Genomic DNA, 19,161 nt, shown 5'->3' with positions numbered 1-19,161 from the left:
AAGCCACAAGTGTGGGAAATTAAACTTTAATTGCAATTTAAACCTGTGTGTGTCACCTTGTGTGTCTGTAACCAAACATTCAAGGATATGTAAACTTTTGATCAGGGCCATTTGGGTGATTTCTGTTATCATTATGATTTATAAAGGAGCCAAACAACTATGTGATGATAAATGGCTTCATATGATCACTATCCTTAAATAAAAGATACATTTTGCATGATCAGTCATATTTTCAAAATCAATGCCAAAGTTTCACAATTTCTGCCAGGGTATGCAGACTTTTGAGCACAACTGTAAGTGCTTTTATAAAATTATAAGCTTCACATTTCTGCCTTTAAACCCTCTAAAAAATTGGCGCCATTCACTTCCATTGTAAGTGCCTCACTGTAACCTTGATTTTTACTCTATTTAAAGAAAAGAAGGTACAAATTGTATTTTTTTTTTTTTTGTTATCAACATTATGCCACAAATGCTGCTGATTAAGCTTAACTTGTGTTAAACCTGGAATATTTCTTTAAACCTGCCTCATGATGTCATATTATGAAAGTTTGTTATGTGTGCACAATGAGAGATGGTTGATCTCTGGATTCCTTACTCACATATTACCTCTGTTTATTTCAGCTGCAGTCATCTGCCAGCCTGACAGAGCGCTTACGGCTTTTCGAGTCTCTACGTGAGCGACATGTGCAGGTAACTGGAGCACCGGGACAAGAACTGATCATCCAATTGGCTGATGGCAAAACAGTGAAAGGGGCAGCTGGTGTCACAACGCCATTGCAGATAGCACAAAATGAACGGTAAACATATACACTTAAAGTATGATAGATTGAAACTGCCTTACTTATGAAAAATATCATAATGTGTGTGTCTGTGTATTTCCAGTCTTAAAGGTGTGGTGGTGGGCCGAGTGAATGGAGAATTGTGGGAGCTCGGTCGCCCTCTTGTGGCAGAGTGTGAACTGCAGCTGCTGGGTTTTGACTCACTAGAAGGAAGACAGGTACAAGCTTTTGCATGCATTTTTGCAAAAGTGTTTCTTCTGCCCTGAAACTGGCTTAAACTGTGCTTGCTGTAGGTGGTGTGGCGGACAGGAGCGTGTGTGTTAGCGAATGTGATGGAGAATCACTTCAGAGCTCAAGTGTGTCGTGAGGGAGTGTCAGACACAGGTCTTTACTGTGATTACCAGCTCCAAAACAAGTACACACTGTTTTTGTTCTTCACTGTGTGCTTTAAGTACATTACGTTTGCTACAATGAAAAAATTGGGTAGTGAAATATAAATGAATTTCTGGTATTTTCTCTCTTAGCACTCTGTCTCTGTTGGAGGTGGAGCAGAGGTGTAAAGATGCCGCAGGTATGAAGATGCCCATCACTAAGCTTGAGCTCACTGTTCAAGAACTGAAAGAGCTCTTCCAGGTCAGCCTGTCCTCTTACCTGTCTCTACTAGCATCTTTTACACATGTTTGTTGATTTCACATACCCAAGAAAATAGTGGAAAAAGATAAAAGATTAAAAACTCAAACGCGGCTGACTGATTCTTAAGACATGAGGCAAAACGTCCCACAACTACACCTGCATTAGTATAGAAAAGCAATATTTTCTCATTTCTTGACACTTTATTTGATATAAGACAATAGAGTATCACCCCATCATAAGAAAAACATAAATATACATTTGCATTTTTAATCCTGTAAAGTCAGACATGTGAAAGAATTGTCAGAAAATGTGATTTTTTTTTTTTTTTTTATCATTAGACAAACTATAAAAGAAATCTTAAAAAAAAAAAAAAAATGTACACGTTTTTAATGTATCATATTTGATAAATTATGCTTTAAAGGTCATCATCCTCCTGAGGCCCAGCAATTCATTTTTGTATAGGACATTTGTTATTTAAGTTTTTCTTAGCCCATACATGCTACAGTGGTAAATCTTGGGGTATTACTAGTGGACTCACTGGGCTTTTCAGAGAGACCAAATGTTTGAAAGTTTGGCCATGACAACTTCTTCTCCTTAGTCAATAAACATGGATTGAAATGTATCACAGTTCAATTTAGCACATCAAATACAATATGAATAAAATAAAATTTTGTCTCAGGAACTTATGGTAAGATGACATTATAATAGCTTGTAATGTAAAATAATGAGATCTTTTTAATGACAGAGCAGACTGCATATATGAAAATACACAGAAATATTAGTTCACACTAAATATATCTTATAAAATGTATATGTCAGAATTTTCAAAGCTCTGTGATGTTTTTTTTTTTTTTTTTTAGTGGTGGGCAAGAATGGAAAGTAATGGTGATTCAGAGATATACCTCAAAAGCCTGTTGTATCATATTTGATACATGGATTTCAAATTGGCGTTTTAAATAAAATAATATAATTCTTTTTTTTTTAACCAAGCACAAGTGGCTTATATTCAGCAAATACTCATTTTAAATTATCAGTAATAATATAATCATTACTGTCACTTTTACTTTATTAAAATAAGCTGTCATTTATCCCAACATAAGTCACTTTTCACGCAAGTCCATTTTAAATAGATCGATATAAACATTGTAACCACTTTTATCACAAATAACCACTAGATGGTGCCATAAACATGTGAAACTTACATACTACAGGTTGTTTGACTCATCAGCTTGAACAGAGAGTGAAACATGAGCCGTCAAACACTGTGTATCATATTTGATACAAACGACTTAATAGGGTTAAAAGAAACATTGCTACTTTCTCTGTACGGAAGGAAAAGGTTCACCACCCCTGGAGTCGCAAGTTTGAATCCAGGGCATGCTAAGTGACTCCAGCCAGGTCTCCTAAGCAACCAAATTGGCCCGGTTGCTAGGGAGGGTAGAGTCACATGGGGTTACCTCCTCATGGTCGCTATAATGTGGTTCACTCTCAGTGAGGCACATGGTGAGTTGTGCGTGGATGCCGCGGAGAATAGCGTGAAGCCTCCACACGCACTAGGTCTCTGTGGTAACGTGCTCAACAAGCCACGTGATAAGATGCGCGGATTGACGGTCTCAGACGCAGAGGCAACTGAGATTCGTTCTCCGCCACCCGGACACATTCCAAAAAAATAAAATTATATATATATATATCTTTCAAAAAGCCATGTCCCTACCTTTGATCAACACTGTCAGGTATTGATAAAAACATTAAAATGAATACAAAATCGTAATTTTAAAGGTCATCTTTCCATATTTCACTTTTAATATCCCTAGGGCTGTCGATTTATCACATTAATTATTTGAAAAAGAACTCAATAAAAAACACCATTAATCATACCCCCGGACAATAATAAGGAATTTTCCTACCATCGGAGCAATTCAATCTTGAAGTTACACCTTCATGTTTTTGCGAGTCCCAGTCAGCAGGGGCAGTAAGCGCAAATCCAGCTGTACAGATAATTCTCAGCAAAACAGATGTTCAGCATAACAGCATCTTAGAAGCGCTGTGTTTTTGACATGATGAAATCAAAGTGAGGCGATCCTAAAGCGTCTGTCTGGCACATGTTACACATTGATGCATCCTTAGAAAAGCCTCTATAATAAATCTACCTCGGACAGATTGACAAATTAAACTGCAAAATGGATTGCTGTGGACTGTAAGCCAATGATTGGTTAATGTATGGTGTTATCAATACTTGTCTGCCACAATAATGTAATGCATTTAATTATATGAATTCTAATATTTATTATATTTATAATAATTAATATGTAATTATTTAATATGTTGAATTATTTGTATTTGGGGTATTTCCTCTTCAAATCTGATTGTGATTAATTCGATTAATTAATCGACATTTCATGTAATTAATTTGATAACAATTTTAAATCAATTGACAGCCCTAAATTTCCTTAATTTTAAGTGAGCCTGTTAGTTGCTATCAACACCAAAAAAAAAACTAAATGGCTACTGCCTTTAATACATCTGTGATATGGGTATTCTGTAATATCCGGGTTCAATACAAGTTAAGCTCAATCAACAGCATTTGTGGCATAATATTGATTACCACAAAAATTTATTTTGACTCATCCCTCCTTTTCTTTAAAAAATAAAGAATCTGTGTTACAGTGAGGCACTTACAATGGAAGTCAATGGGGCCAATCTGTAAGCATTAAAATACTCACAGTTTCAAAAGTTTAGCCACAAGACATAAACAATATGAGCATTAACATGATTTTAGTGTGAAAAAATCATTTAACCTTTCTGTGTAAACGTAAAGCCAATTTTAAAACCATGATGATGTAATGTCAACAAACCCTAAAACCCTAAAATTACTGTAAAAAATGACAATTTAAACAACTTTACAGCTCAAATAATACACAAGTGTCAACAGAAGAATTAATGTGTGCTTTTATAAAATTATAAGCTTCACATTTCTGCCTTTAAACCCTCCAAATTGGCCCCATTCACTTCTATTGTAAGTGCCTCACTGAAACTTCGATTTTTGCTTTTTTAAAAGAAAACGAGTGACGAGTCGAAATACATTTTTGTGCTAATCAACATTATGCCACAAATCCTATCGATTGAGCCTAACTTGTATTGAACCCGGAACATTCCTTTAAGTGCTTCGTTACGGGAGCTGTCCAGTCAAAATACTGTATATTAATACAATTTATTAAATATCCCTTTTTTCTAATAAAAAACTGTGAATGATACATTTAAGTTGCAGTTAATGGACTTAAGAGCAGTTCAAAGCTCTCATTAATTTAGAAAGTTTTTAAATATTATTTTTATATATTTTTTTTTTGTGTGGATTTCTTCCCCTTTTTCTCCCAATTTGGAATGCCCAATTCCCAGTGTGCTTTTAAGTCCTCGTGGTCACATAGTGATTCGCCTCAGTCCGGGTGGTGAAAGATGAATCCCAGTTGCCTCCACGTCTGAGACCATCAACCCACGCATCTTATCACTTGGCTTGTTTGGCGCGTTGCCACGGAGACATAGCGCGTGTGGAGGCTTCACGCCATCCACCGCGGCAACCACGCTCGACTCACCACGCGCCCCACCGAGAACGAACCACATTATAGTGACCCCAAGGAGGTTATCCCATGTGACTCTACCCTCCCTAGCAACTGGGCCAATTTGGTTGCTTAGGAGACCTGGCTGGAGTCACTCAGCACGCCCTGGGATTCGAACTAGCGAGCTAACGAACTCCAGGGGTGGTAGCCAGCGTATTTTATTACATATTACTTTAGATAACAGTGCTTTTGGGAAACGTGCCGTAGAGATTAAGTTCTACTTAAGAGCTACTAATGTTCTACTTAGCGCTTCGGGAAACCCATCGATGGTCTGTATAAAGCAGTGAAGGGCAGTGTTAATCTTGTCAATGAAAATGCTACTGAAAGTGTTAGTTGACGAAGGGTTTTTTGATTTTGTCAGTGATTATGAAGACGAGAAAAAAAGCGACACATCATGACCTTGATCAAAAGGTTTTAATTAAAACATACTGTTCAGGTGAACTTAAATCAAGTTATGTTCAAGTCAGAATGCGTAACTGGCATTGTGAATTCGCCACTTCCTTAAAAAGGTGTTACATGTTTTGCAATATCCTAAACAGTCACAACGTGAGGAATTCACAACAGAACTTCTAAAAAGAAGCTAATACTTCAGAATATTCATTATATGCTAATATTTCTGGTGCTCAGGTTTTCAGGACAGTTTTCTCTTGTTTAATCTTGTATATTAAAAGTATGGATCTGTTTAATATGTTTGGTAAATGTTAAAAGCTGAAGTATGTAACTTTTTCCAGTGTAAAAATACTTCCTCGTATCCCAGCTAAATCTGCAGAGACACTTACTAAGTAAGCCACTTATAGGTTGATTTTCTTGAAAACCATAAACACTGTCTCTGTGGCACTATTAAAATTCCTCTGCTTGTTTTGAGCGACCCATATCAAGAGAGAAAATAACATTGACTCGACCAGTGGCGTAAGTTGGGTGCGGGACTATCTGTTTGTTCGATCAATGGCAGAAGGGGGCATATTCAGAAAGCGGTTTTGAACACAATGTTTATTTTTGCTATTCCGTTTGGTGGCACAGAAATTACATACTTAAATAATTGTTAGTAGTTTATTCATTTTTTTGAAAACATAAAAAAGACAAATTATGATGAGTGAAAAAATGAAAATGAACACTGGTGAAGGGTCTGTGTGTTTTGTGTGGTTGTAGGATAACACTGTCAGACTACAGCTGGCTGAAGAGCAGATGATGGGAAACACAGTCAGTGTCTACAGGTCTGTACGTTAAACAACTTCATTAACTCACTGTATGGTTTATATTTCTGATGTGTAGCTCTGAGTAGCTCCACCCACAGTAAAATCTCATATGTCCACAGTCCTGCTACACATATTAAAAAAATGTATCTGCCATATCAACAAGTGCAACTTTAAGTAGTTTTTGTTTGTTTGCATCTAATGAAATGAATCTAATCCCTGTCAGGTGTGGTGACACTATAGGTGTGTGTTCAGGTGTTCTTCTGCCACATTCAGGTTTCCTGAAGGCCTTTAAGATGCTGCAGGTAAGATGCTCTGAATGTTTGCTGGGTCCTAATGCCCTCCATTGACTTCCTCTTTTATCATGTGTTAAGATTGGTTGCACGTGTTTGTTGTGCTGATGTAGTTTGTATGGCGTGACAGAGGGCAGTCACATCCTGCTGATCTGTGTCGTTATAGTAACAGTGTTTACATTCTTGTTGTATGGTTTTCTTCTGGATTCTGCATTATACAGCATTAAATATCTCCCTTACTTCCCGGTTCACACTCTCTCTTCCCTTTTCACAGGCTGTCCTTCTCTCTTTATGGTCATGATATGGTGCTTAGTTGTTGTTTTCTAGGTTCTATTTATGGAACATGTTTGGGCTGTCAAAAGGGCTGAGAAACTAATTTAGAATGATTCACTTACATATTACCAGTATTCAAATTATATTCGAATTTTTAAGACATTATTTCATTTAGGGGAAAAAGCTACTGGACATCAGTGATCGACAGATTTTTTAAATCGCCGTTGTCTCCTAATTCCTCGAGGGCTCTACGAATACATTGAATTGAATTCCATTTTAAACAATATTGCATAAAATGATAAAATCAAAGGATTATAAGTCAGTTCACATTCTCAAATCTTATGGAAAAAAGTAAAACCAGAAAAGAAATTATTCAATTGACAATTCTGTATTAATTAAATTTTGCATGGTATACCAGTGCCATGGTACTCAAGCTTCATAAAGGAATTACAGTTGTATGGACGGTAGTAATTTTCCAGGTAACGGGTATTCGGATGAATTCAGCTCCGACTGTATCTCCTGTAATGGCATGTATCTGAGCCCAGTACTGTAATAGGGGCTGTTCAAACAGGACGCTGTAGACAGAGCGCAACAGAAACTAAATGCAGGAATCTCGAGATGCGCTTTTCGATATAGATCACCTTTTAACTTGACAGCATTTTAAAACGCACTGCTTAGGGCCGTTCAGACTGACTTCTGATTTGATAAATAGCTAGACGCAGCGCCACGCATAAAACAGAACATGGAGACTCTTTTAAAAGTTGATGTGCTTTTTTTTTTTACCTTACACAGTGTCTAAAAACATGCTGCTCTAGCTAAAAACTAGTGCATGTTTATATATAAAAACAATGGGAAAAGAGTGCAGACGGACACAAAACCAGTTCTGTATTAACCAGCCCCTTGTGCTACGAGACGCTGATAAGAGAGCAAGACTCAACGACCAAAGACCTCCACTAAGGGTGTTTTCTCACTTGGGTCTTCTTTAAAAGAACCAAACTCAGACTCTTGTAAGTGGACCAAAAAGTGAACCGAGCTAAAAAGGACCCAGTTTGCTTTGCATTCACACTGTTTGTGACATTTAAAGTGGACTCGGATCGCTTTTTGGTCAACTTGACCTGTTACGGGGTCTCAGTCAATTTTATATGCACACTGTGTTGTTTTTGTGGAACCCAGACCACTTTTTAAAAGAAAAACAATGTATGATAATTATTATTATTATAGCTATATTATATGTATAGAGTGCAATTAGCTCTACATATTAACATATGACATTATTAAACATGTCTTTGTTCAGTAAAACATATTTTATTGATCTTCTGCATAAAAAAAGTAAAAAAAAAAAAAAAAAGTATTAAATAGTGTAGATATATGTAGAGGCAAAATTCAAGAAATTCAATCATGGATCATGCTAGATTAGTCGTATAACCAACAAAAAATATAATTGATCTTGATTTTAGCTATTGACAGCGTCGAGCAACATCCTTTCATAGAAGACAGTTGTAATATACAGTGGCAAGAAAAAGTATGATTAATTGGTCATACAATGTGATCTCACCTTCATCAAAGTATAGACAAAGCTGCTTAAACTAACAACACACAAACAATTATAGTGTTTCATGTATTTATTGAATGCATCCCATTAAACAATCAGAATGCTGTGGAAAAAGTATGTGAACCCCTAGGCTAAAGACATCAGCAAAAGCTAATTAGAGTCAGGAGTTGGCAAACCTGGCATCCAGTTAATGAAATGAGATTGGAGGTGTGAGTTACAGCTACTTTGACTTATAAAAAGCACTAAAATATTTTGAGTTTGCTGTTCACAAGAAGCTTCTGCTGACGTGAACCATGCCTCTCAAAAAAGAGATTGCAGAATCAAATAATCAAGTATTGCTGCTTTGCATAAAGCAGGAAAGGGTTACAAAGTTGTCTCGAAGTGCTTAGATATTCATCTGTCCACAGTTAGACAAATTGTCTATAAAAGGAGACAATTTATTACTGTGGCTACTCTCCCTAGAAGTGGCCGTCCAGCCAAGATGACTCAAAGAGCACACCACAGAATGCTCAATGAGGTAAAAAAAGAACTCTAGAGTGACAGCTAAATACTTAAAGGAATCATTGGAACTGGTTAACATTTCTGTTCATGAGTCTACAATATGGAAAACATTTAACAGGCATGGTGTGCATGGCAGGACAAAATGAAGGAAGCTGCTGCTTTCCAACAAAAGCATTGCTGCGTGATTGAAGTTTATCAGAGACCCCCTTGATGCTTCACAACACTACTGGGAAAATGTATTGTGGACTGATGAAACTAAGGTTGAATTGTTTGGGAAGAACGCCCAGCACTATGTATGGCGTAAAAAGGGCACCACACACCAAAATGAAAACATCATCCCAACGGTGAAGTACGATGGAGAGAGCATCATGATTTGGGGCTGCTTTGCTGCTTCAGGGCCTGGACCACTTGCCATCATCGAGGGAAAATGTAATTCCCAAGTTTATCCAGATTTCCTACAGGATAATGTCAGGGTGGCAGTGTTTCATCTGAAGCTCATTAGAAGTTGGGTGATGCAGCAGGACAATGACCCTAAACATCGAAGTAAATCTACTACAGAATGGCTTCAAAAAAAGAAAACCCATCTTTTGGAGTGGTCCAGTCAGAGCCCAGAACTTAACCCAATAGAGATGCTGTGGAATGACCTAAATAGAGCTGTTCACACCAGACATTCTAAGAATACGGCTGAGCTGAAGCAGTTCTCTAAGGAAAAACGGTCCGAAATTCCTTCTGAACGTTGTGCAAGTCTAATCCGCTGCTACCGGAAATGCTTGGTTGAGGTTATTGATGCCAAAGGAAGATCAACCAATTATTAAAACCATGGGTTCACTTACTTTTTCCACAGCACTGTGAATGTTTAATGAGATGTGGTAAATAACAACATGAAGGATTATAATTGTTTGTGTGTTGTTTGCTTAAGCACATTGTGTTTGTCTATACTTGTGACTTTGAAGATGAGATCACATTTTATGAACAATTAATGCAGAAAACCAGCTAATTCCAAAGGGTTCACATACATTTTCTTGTCACTGTATTCCTATCGTAATCTCTTAACTGTCACGTGCCATTCCAATGCAGTCCAGTTAAATTCTCAAGTCTTCATTTGCACAGAACACTGAAGAAAGATTTTTTATTTTGTTTTGTGAGAGTTTAAATAGTTTTTATATAGCCAAAAATACCGTGAACGGCGCTACACTTCTGAAACGGATCAAGTTTGAAAACACCCTAAAAATCATGTCTAGAGATACCTGCAATCTGTTGTAATTCATCCAGCTATCAAGAATGCATTCTGTGTGACCAGCTCTTATTCTGTGGCTGCGCTTCTTGTGAGGTATGCTGAGGCGTGCTGCCTGCCCCATGCTGACGCTCACATAAAAACACAAAAATATGTGTACTTCAAGCTTCAGTTGCTCTGGTGGTAGGGGATTTACATATGGGTCAGGAGGCGTGATTAATCACGATTTTTTTTAATAGATTTTAATGTAGTATATAATGATACACTGCAGGATATGTCAACTTTCATGTCAACTACCAATCTACATTAAAAAGAGCATTTTTCTTTCTCATTACCTTTATTTTGTCCTCTCTTTCAGGTGTCTCCTGTAACTCTGTCTGGATCGGCAGAGGCATCTGGTATACTGAGGATGATTGGTGTTGTGTTTCCAGGACAAAGAGAGAAAGAGGAGTGGGAGAGAGAGCAGGAAGAGGCCAGAAAGAGAGATCACAGACGGATCGGGAAGGTCAGTTTAGCACAGAGGAACTTTCACTCAGCCATGCAGCTGGCAGACTATCAGTGTTTCTGCATAACACAGATCCTCCAGCAATAGTAACTCCGCTGGTTACCTCTGCTCTGACTTGTTGTTGTAGTTCACAGGTACAGTGATGAATATATGTGCGCAAAATAGGGCTGCAACAACGAATCGATAAAATCGATAATTATTGATAGTGAAAATCATCATCGTTATCAAAGACGGAGACGAGTTGAATCGGAAAAAACATGACCCAAGATGCCCATCACACGAGAGCACTTTATAAACACTTCAAAGAAGATCATAATAAGCATACAGTTTAATGAGGAGTGGTTGCTGCATCAGGTGCGTTGAAAGAGGGCTTGTGCTGTTTCATGTGCTTACTTGTTTCTCTCCAGAGCATAACTTACATTTTACTGCTATTTTCTAATTTTTATAATGTATACATGCTATGAATTAAAAATCAGGCATGTTTTTCCATTTTGCAAAACTGTTTGTCTTTACAACAAGCGACTCTCCGTTAAACTTCACTGTGCAGGCGAGCGTGCGCATGCATCCACGTCAATCATACCGATTGCAATGGAGAAAGGGAGCGCAGTCATTTTGATTACATGTGTGCAACATCATACCGTTTTCAGTTTCAACGTAATCAGTTATGCAGCTTTCATGGATGTCACAATGTCTCAGAGGTCCAAGTGTGCTGGCTTTTAAAGGGTTTTAGATGGTTTCTTCTCATCATGCAAGTGCATGTGATACAATGAGCTTAAGATTTGAGACTTTTCAGTGAATCTGATGATTGTACTATATAAACTGTATGCTGAATATAATGTATAATAATGCTAAGGGTCCTGATATTTGTTTGTTCTGATAATGCCAAATGCAATGTCTGATTTGACCAGTACATTTATACTATGGCAAATATTATTTTACTGGATAAGCATACACTACCATTAAAGTGTTTTTTCGAAAAGAATAGTTTTGAAACATGTAACGAGTGACTATACTTTTGTAAAACTTACAATATCAATTTTAAATACTTAAAATGTATGTAATCAGTAACATAATTAAGTATTTTTCAGCTCTCTGCTGGGCTGATTTTTTTGTCTGAATCCATCCCTGATAGATCATTTTACTCTTTAATGATTAATACTTTTTGTTAAGCTTTACACGTAAAGGAAAGGAACTGTTTTGCCTATGTCTTGAAAGTAATAATAATATTAATAAGTATAGCCGCAAGCGGCAATCATGGGGGTCCATGCACGTATGGCCAGGACATAATTAAATTGGACACAATAGATCCTGTGGATGATGTGGTCCCCACTGTTTTTGTGTAAAATACATTTTTTAAATCAAAAGTTGTGTTTGTTAACATAAATGCACTATGAACTAACATTAACAATGGGCAATTGTATTTTTATTAAACAACATTAACGAAGATAATAAATTCTGTAAAAAATATATTGTTAATTGTTTCATCATGATACCAAATGCATTAACTAATGTTAAGGAATGAAACCTTATTGTAAAGTGTTACCAAAATTTCTTCCAAAAGATTTTTTTATCAATGTTGAAAAATTAGAATTTTATTACAATGATAACAGAATGATAATAGAATAAGAAGAAGATGAGATTTTGGATTGCTGGACAACAGCACATCACAAGAGCAAAAAGCTAAGTCAAAGAGGATTTTCAAGGATTTTTAGTCTCGTCTAGTGGATAAAATTGGTAATACATCCTTGATTTACCATGCATAAATTAGATTTTGTATAGCTGGACAATTAAATCAGGACCATGTGCACACAAATAGAGGCATAGGAGTAGTTACAGTTCAAAACCAAAGGATTAATTGTCTTATATCTTCAAAACGATTTGACATATCAAAAATCAAAATTTTTTTTTTTTTTTTTTTTTTTTTTGTCATGACAGTCCCTAGATGATACATACAAATTTTCAAATCAATCAGACAAACGGCCTAGGAGGAGTTCGAAAAAGTTTTTTTTTTTTTCTTTTTTTTAAGAAAATTTTTTGGGGTGGAAATAAGATCTAAGATGTACATTTTGTTCGTCTTGACTTTTTGTAAGGATATGTAAGCACTTGACCCAAAGACGATGCATGCCAATTTTAACATTTTTCACTCAAACGGTTGCAGAGTTATAAGGAATTTTTTGCTGTATTGCCCCCTATTGGCAAAATTGGACGAAACTTTGCATGCATCCTCAAAATGTTCTGATATCAAATGTATTCTAAGTTTCGTTAATTTTGGACTTTGCCTTAAGAAGATATAGGCCATTGAGTAAATTTGGGCCATGGCCAAAAAATTAATAAGCTCATGTCTTCGATTTGATACAATCAAAATATGAAAAAAAAAATGTCAGGTTGGTTCTAGATGATGCATGCAAAATTTCGAGCAAATTCGGTACTTGGACTCCTAATAATACATTTAAACTTAACTTTTCATGATTCGGGCTTTGTTCAAAGTTTTATTGGAGTGTAGAATCATGTAGTAGAATACAGTACCGTAAATCTAACCAAATACTTTTATAATTTCATATAAAAAAAAATCACAATAAAATACAGGAAATTTGTTATTTATCCGATTAATCGATTAATAAAAAAAAAAATCAAAGATTAATCGATTGTTCATTTCAGCCTTAGCGCAAAGCACCAAAGTCCAGTCCAGTTAAATGAGAAACATGTGAGTAGAAGATATATCACAGTTTGGAATAAGAAGTTATAAGGTTATAATTTATATCAACTGAGACCTTTGTAGTCAATATTTACTCAAAATAAACTAAAATATTTGAAACCAGAAATTGTGCTTTATCCATTGAATAGGCTGTTGATAGATTTCGGAAGTGACAAATGGGAATCGGCCAAGCAGGCACAATTATTGGCTCATGCCAGTAATCTTAAATTGGCCAAATATCAACTAGTCAATCACTAGTGGTATTGCCAGGGCCTTGCTTATTCCCATCCCAAACTCCAAGTTACAGGATTCCCAGGTTAGTCATTACAGAAGGCCAGAACCGCAATGGTAAATAAAAATTCACTAGGTGATTTTTTTTAAAAAAATTTTTTAATTTTTTAGGTGTCTAAGTGCCTTTCTAAGGGTACGTTTACACGACAACGATGTACTAAAAACAAGTTTCGCGTACAGACGACAACGTTGTCAAAACGAACCCCGTTCACATGGATCCGCGAAAACGACTAAAAATGCTGTATTATGCATGCCAGGCCAGTAGTTGGCGATGTCACTTTGTAAAGAAACACTACGCGCCTGCGCACTTAAGCATTCTTCCACAGAGCGGTGAATACAAACAATGAAGATGGCGATCGCTGGTTGTAGTAGTGATGCAGTAAATCTACACTTTGCTGGAGAAGCGTCAATCAACTCTAAATCTTGAGCAGTCCGCCACTGTAGTTTTGAATGTCTCGCGCACATGCCTATAGACTGAACACGTAATACACGTGCGCATGACGTCATCGTTTTCACAAATTCGCGTTTTTGTTTGTTTACACGGCGATGATAATGGCATCGTTTTCAAAAACTTGCACTTTGAAACACGTTTTCAAAAGTTTGCGTTTTCAGGCCCCAAAACACCGTTGTCGTGTAAACGAACAGCCAAAACGCATAAAAAGTTTTCCATTTTTAGTTGAAAACGTTGTCGTGTAAACGGACCCTAAGTCTATGTCCTACATTTTTTTTCCTCTGGCAAATTTGTTATAATTTTTTCTCTCTCTCTCTCTGAAAAAAAAATAAATGAATAAACATTTCAAGGAGAAAAAAAATTCCGGAGAGAGAGAGAAAAACAAAAACAATTCTGTAGAGGACACAAACAAAAAATTCCGGAGAGAAACAAATAATTTCAGAGAGGAAAAAAAAATTCAGAGAGGAAGAAAAATGTTTTCAGAGAACAAAAAATAAATAAAAAATGTAGGACATAGACTCAGGAAGGCAGTAAGACGCCTAAAAAAATTCACCCTGTGAAATAATGTTGTTTTTTTTTTCCGTAAATCATGGAAAACCTGAAAATTTGAGGGAATTTGAAAATTATGATTTCCAGGACTGGAAAAGTCATTGAAATGAATACGAACTGAAAAAGTCATGGCAATTTCTATTATAAATATACATTTTCTCTAGTTGCACTCAGCTGTACAATATTTCATTGGCCAGAAATTGTGAGTGCACTTGCTCCAATTATCATATTACAGTAGTACTTTTTTTGGTAGTGACAACATTTGTTTCTGTGATATTTATTGATACTTCTATGATATATGTCGCTGCTGCAGTGACATATAAAGCTGTTCCAGATGGTTTGTACTGTACTTGATGTGTCACAGGTGCAGGAGTTGTTCTTCTTTCATGATGTCAGTCCTGGCAGCTGCTTCTTTATGCCAAAAGGAGCTCATATATACAACACACTCACTGACTTCATAAAGGTACAACCTCATTCCACATTAACAGGGATTTACTCTAAAATCACATACACTGCATTCTGCATACACTTGCAACATGCACATTTGTTTTTAACTTTCTCAAATGAAAAAATAGTGCATTAGGCCCTTAGACCTGGTATTAACATCCGTCTCAGGTGATCCGATCACAGTTGGTCTGCATTACTGTTTACACTGTGTCTCATTTGACCACTTTTTAACTGATTTCTTATAAGGAAGGTTCCACAGAAGTAGGGTCGTTGCGTCGCGTGGCAACGTGATCTTTTAAATGGAATGCTGATAATTATTTTAGTAGAGTTTTTTTGGACCCCGTTCACAACTGTATTTAGTGCTTTAGACTTGTGATCAGATCACCTGAGACGGATCTGCAAACGGGTCTTATTGTCAAAATACTAGTTGCATTGCACTGTAAGAGCAAAGTGGCAGATGTAATGACTAACCACTTCCTCATCCTGTCAGAGTGAGTATAGGAGGCGGGGCTTCAGCGAGGTTGTGACCCCAACCCTGTACAGTACGTCACTATGGGAACGGTCAGGTCACTGGGAGCATTACAGTGAGAACATGTTCACGGTGACCTGTGAGCCGCACACCTTTGCTCTCAAACCCATGAACTGTCCCGCGCACTGGTGAGAATAACTTCTTTGAAGACCTGTTAAAGGAATAGTTCACTCAAAAATGAACATTCATTTCAATGTGTGAATACTGGTTAAGTGTGTCTGTCTGATGTGTTTTCATCCGTACAGTGTGATGTATGAGCAGAGGGTACGTTCATGGCGTGAGCTGCCCATTCGCTGGGCGGATTTTGGAGCTCTGCACCGTAATGAACACTCGGGCGCACTGGGGGGTTTAACCAGAGTCAGACGCTTCTGTCAGGACGACGCACACATCTTCTGCACACCTGAACAGGTACGAAATACATGCACAAACGGCAAAGGTTCTTCTAAGACTTTCTCTTTTCAACTCTAGCGTCTAGACTGAATTGGATGTGAGCACACTGTTAGTGATAATTAATATATGTTTTATTTATATAGAACTTTTAGTGATTAAGTGAAGTGCTTCACAAAACATAAACTCAAAAACACACACCGTAAAACCCAACATATTCACATAGTAATAAAAGCAACACACAGAGTAAAACACAACACAGTGTCATAGTAATAAAAGCCAGTCTATACAAATTAGTTTTTAAATGAGACTTAAAAACAGTCACAGATTCAGCAGATCTAATATCCCAGGGCAGGCTGTTCCATAGTCGTGGGGCCTTCATTACAAACGCTTTATCACCATTTGTTGTGCATCTGGATCTTGGAACAGCCAACAGTTCACGACAAGAAGGTCTAAGATCTAACTGTTTCATAAGGTCTTAAAAGTTTTGCTAGATATTCAGGTGCCAACCCATGTAATGCCTTAGATGTAACTAATAAAATCTTAAAATCAACCCTAAAATGAATTGGTAACCAATGCAAAGAAGCTAAAACTGGAGTAATATGATTAGAAGACAGAGTTTGTGTTAAAAGTCTAGCTGCAGCATTTTGCACTGATTGTAGCATTGCAAAAGTACCTTGAATTAACACTGAAAAAAGGGCTTTACAAGTCGATATAAAAGCATGTATGAGCTTCTCTGTTTCCTTGAAACTCAAAACCTGTCTCACCTTGGAAATGTTCCTTAACTGATAAAAACAAGACTGAATTAACTTTGTGACATGATAATCAAAATTTACATTTAAGTCAAAATAGATGCCCAAATTTCTTACCACATGCTGATTATCTGGGACCACCTGATTAAGTGTTTTTAGAATCATGGGCAATTATAACAACCTCTGTTTTTATCAGTATTTAACTGAAGGAAATTACATGCCATTAAATTTTTATATCTACTATACATGCTTGAAGAACATTTAAATTAGTCAGATCATTGGGATTCAATGACAAATACAAGTGCAGGTCATCTGCATAGCAATTAAATTTAATGTTGTATTTCGAATCACAGAACCAAGTGGTTACATATATAGAGAAAACAATATTGGCCCTAACAGTGATCCTTGTGGAACACCACTATTCGCTTTTGAAGAGGAGAACATCTCATCTCAAACTGATCCAACAAATTTCTTATTCATCAAGTAGAAAACAAACCAGCCTAAAGCCACCACAGATATTCACACCCATCTCTTTAATGTATAAATTAAAACTGATTGATCAACTGTATCAAATGCTGCAGTTAAATCAAGCAACACTAAAATGGAGCATTCTCCAGTGTCCTCCGCCATCAATAAGTCATTGGTCACCCTAAGAAGGCCAGTTTCTGTACTGTGATTTTCTCTAAAACCTGATGTTAAGTGCTGGATCTTTAGGAGTAACTGGCCTCCTGACAGTTGGAGTTTTTCTAGTAAGCTAAATTCGATTACTGCAAAATGCTGTGAAAAGCGTTTTACACTTCTCCCTTCCTCTTGTATAAGCAGGGTTTAAAATTAACATACTCCAAGTGCAAAATGTGAGTAAAAAATTGGCTTTGGTGGGTCAATAGAAGTTTTTTCATAATCTATGGTTAAAATTGCAACATAAAAACTGACCTTCACCGATGTAAGCAAATCAAATCAAGGAGATGCAACTGGTCTTCTTAATAAAAGCTCAGTGACAGCCATGTGTCCTCAACTTTTTACCCCAACGTTTACCTCTGTGAAAAACATATCATCAGGCAAATGTGCAAGCATGCCAAAAGGTATTTTTCTTTTCTGTTTTCTTTTTCTTTTATTGTTGAAACTATGTCATCACAGTCCTGGCATTAATTAATAAAAATAAAAATAAAAATATGAGCAACAAAATCATGACAAGCCTTGAAGATTTTGGGACAAGTGCAGTTTCAAAGAGAGACAAAGACTGGATCATCTCATATATGATAATGCACTGATGCAAGAAAAAACAGTTTAATTAAACAGTATTAATTCCATTGGCCTAGGTAAAAAAAAAAAAGTATTATTATAGTAAAAAATGCAGTTTTAATGGAAAGTGAGAAATATTTACAGCCAAATAGTTGACATATTAAATGTCCATGAACTTTATTTTTATTAACATTAGGAATTGTTTAATTAGACGCATTTAATTTAGGTCATTTAACTGTTCTAATGTTTTTCACAATTTCTAATCAAATTTGTTTTTTCAGTAGTTCTTTTCAGTGCTCTTGTGATGTGACCATTTTTTAAAGTACAAATAACCCATTGCAAGGTCATTAAAACGCCTGCACAATACTTATAAAATAATTAGCATAATGCTATTTAAATGGTTTCAGATGGACTACTGCACATTACACTGCAGAACAACTCTCCAAAAGTATGTCAACTACCCAGACAGCAAATAATCTCAATTCACCCACCATTGGCAGGTGTGGCAAACAGTTACATTTGGACTAGGGCTGCCCCCTGATAGTCGACCAAACGGTAGTCGTTGAGAAGAGTCTTGGTCAACCAAGTTTTGATTGGTCGGTTGGTCGCAGAAAAAACTCCACATAAAAACGACCAGCACCGTTCACTGTATTACTGCTGGTTGGACGCTAGGTGGTACTATGGGGTAATTTTCGTTAAGCAGGGTTAGGGTTAAGCCTACACAATAATGCAAGACACCTTGATTTCAAACTTAGAACTTTATTTTTTATTTATTTTAACAAAAAATTCTAGTCAGTACTGTTCAATCACTTATTAAGAAGTGTGTGAAACAACCACACCGTCTTTTTCCAGAGCAGCCTGTATTTCTCCTGAGGTTACCTGGGGGTTTTTCTTTGTATCCCGAACAATTCTTCTGGCAGTTGTGGCTGAAATCTTTCTTGGTCTACCTGACCTTGGCTTGGTATCAAGAGATCCCCGAATTTTCCACTTCTTAATAAGTGATTGAACAGTACTGTCTGGCATTTTCAAGGCTTTGGATATCTTTTTATACCTTTTCCATCTTTATAAAGTTCCATTACCTTGTTACACAGGTCTTTTGACAGTTCTTTTCAGCTCCCCATGGCTCAGTATCTAGCCTGCTCAGTGCATCCACATGAGAGCTAACAAACTCTTTGACTATTTATACACAGACACTAAGAGCAATTTAAAAAGCCACAGGTGTGGGAAATTAAACTTTAATT

At 36.6% G+C, this 19,161-nt stretch overlaps 1 protein-coding gene across 5 annotated transcripts in view; it reads left to right on the top strand.

Annotated features, from left to right (window-relative positions):
- Nucleotides 1-19,161, top strand: part of LOC127454372 (threonine--tRNA ligase 2, cytoplasmic-like) — a 69,423-nt gene that overhangs the window by 37,545 nt on the left and 12,717 nt on the right. For 4 of the 5 annotated variants that reach the window (XM_051721527.1, XM_051721529.1, XM_051721528.1 and 1 more), the window contains exons 2-11: nt 622-797; nt 883-997; nt 1,073-1,194; nt 1,304-1,412; nt 6,176-6,240; nt 6,446-6,524; nt 10,431-10,577; nt 14,928-15,026; nt 15,501-15,667; nt 15,785-15,947. In XM_051721527.1, coding sequence (XP_051577487.1) covers nt 622-797; nt 883-997; nt 1,073-1,194; nt 1,304-1,412; nt 6,176-6,240; nt 6,446-6,524; nt 10,431-10,577; nt 14,928-15,026; nt 15,501-15,667; nt 15,785-15,947 — 1,242 coding nt within the window. Of the gene's footprint in view, nt 1-621; nt 798-882; nt 998-1,072; nt 1,195-1,303; nt 1,413-6,175; nt 6,241-6,445; nt 6,525-10,430; nt 10,578-14,927; nt 15,027-15,500; nt 15,668-15,784; nt 15,948-19,161 lie in introns of those variants that run through there. The other variant, XR_007899517.1, reaches the window with a different exon arrangement.

Source organism: Myxocyprinus asiaticus, chromosome 16 (genome assembly GCF_019703515.2).
Source record: "Myxocyprinus asiaticus isolate MX2 ecotype Aquarium Trade chromosome 16, UBuf_Myxa_2, whole genome shotgun sequence".
NCBI lineage: Eukaryota > Metazoa > Chordata > Actinopteri > Cypriniformes > Catostomidae > Myxocyprinus > Myxocyprinus asiaticus.
Note: the sequence above shows the minus strand (reverse complement) of the source record. Positions and strands in the feature narration are given on the sequence as shown.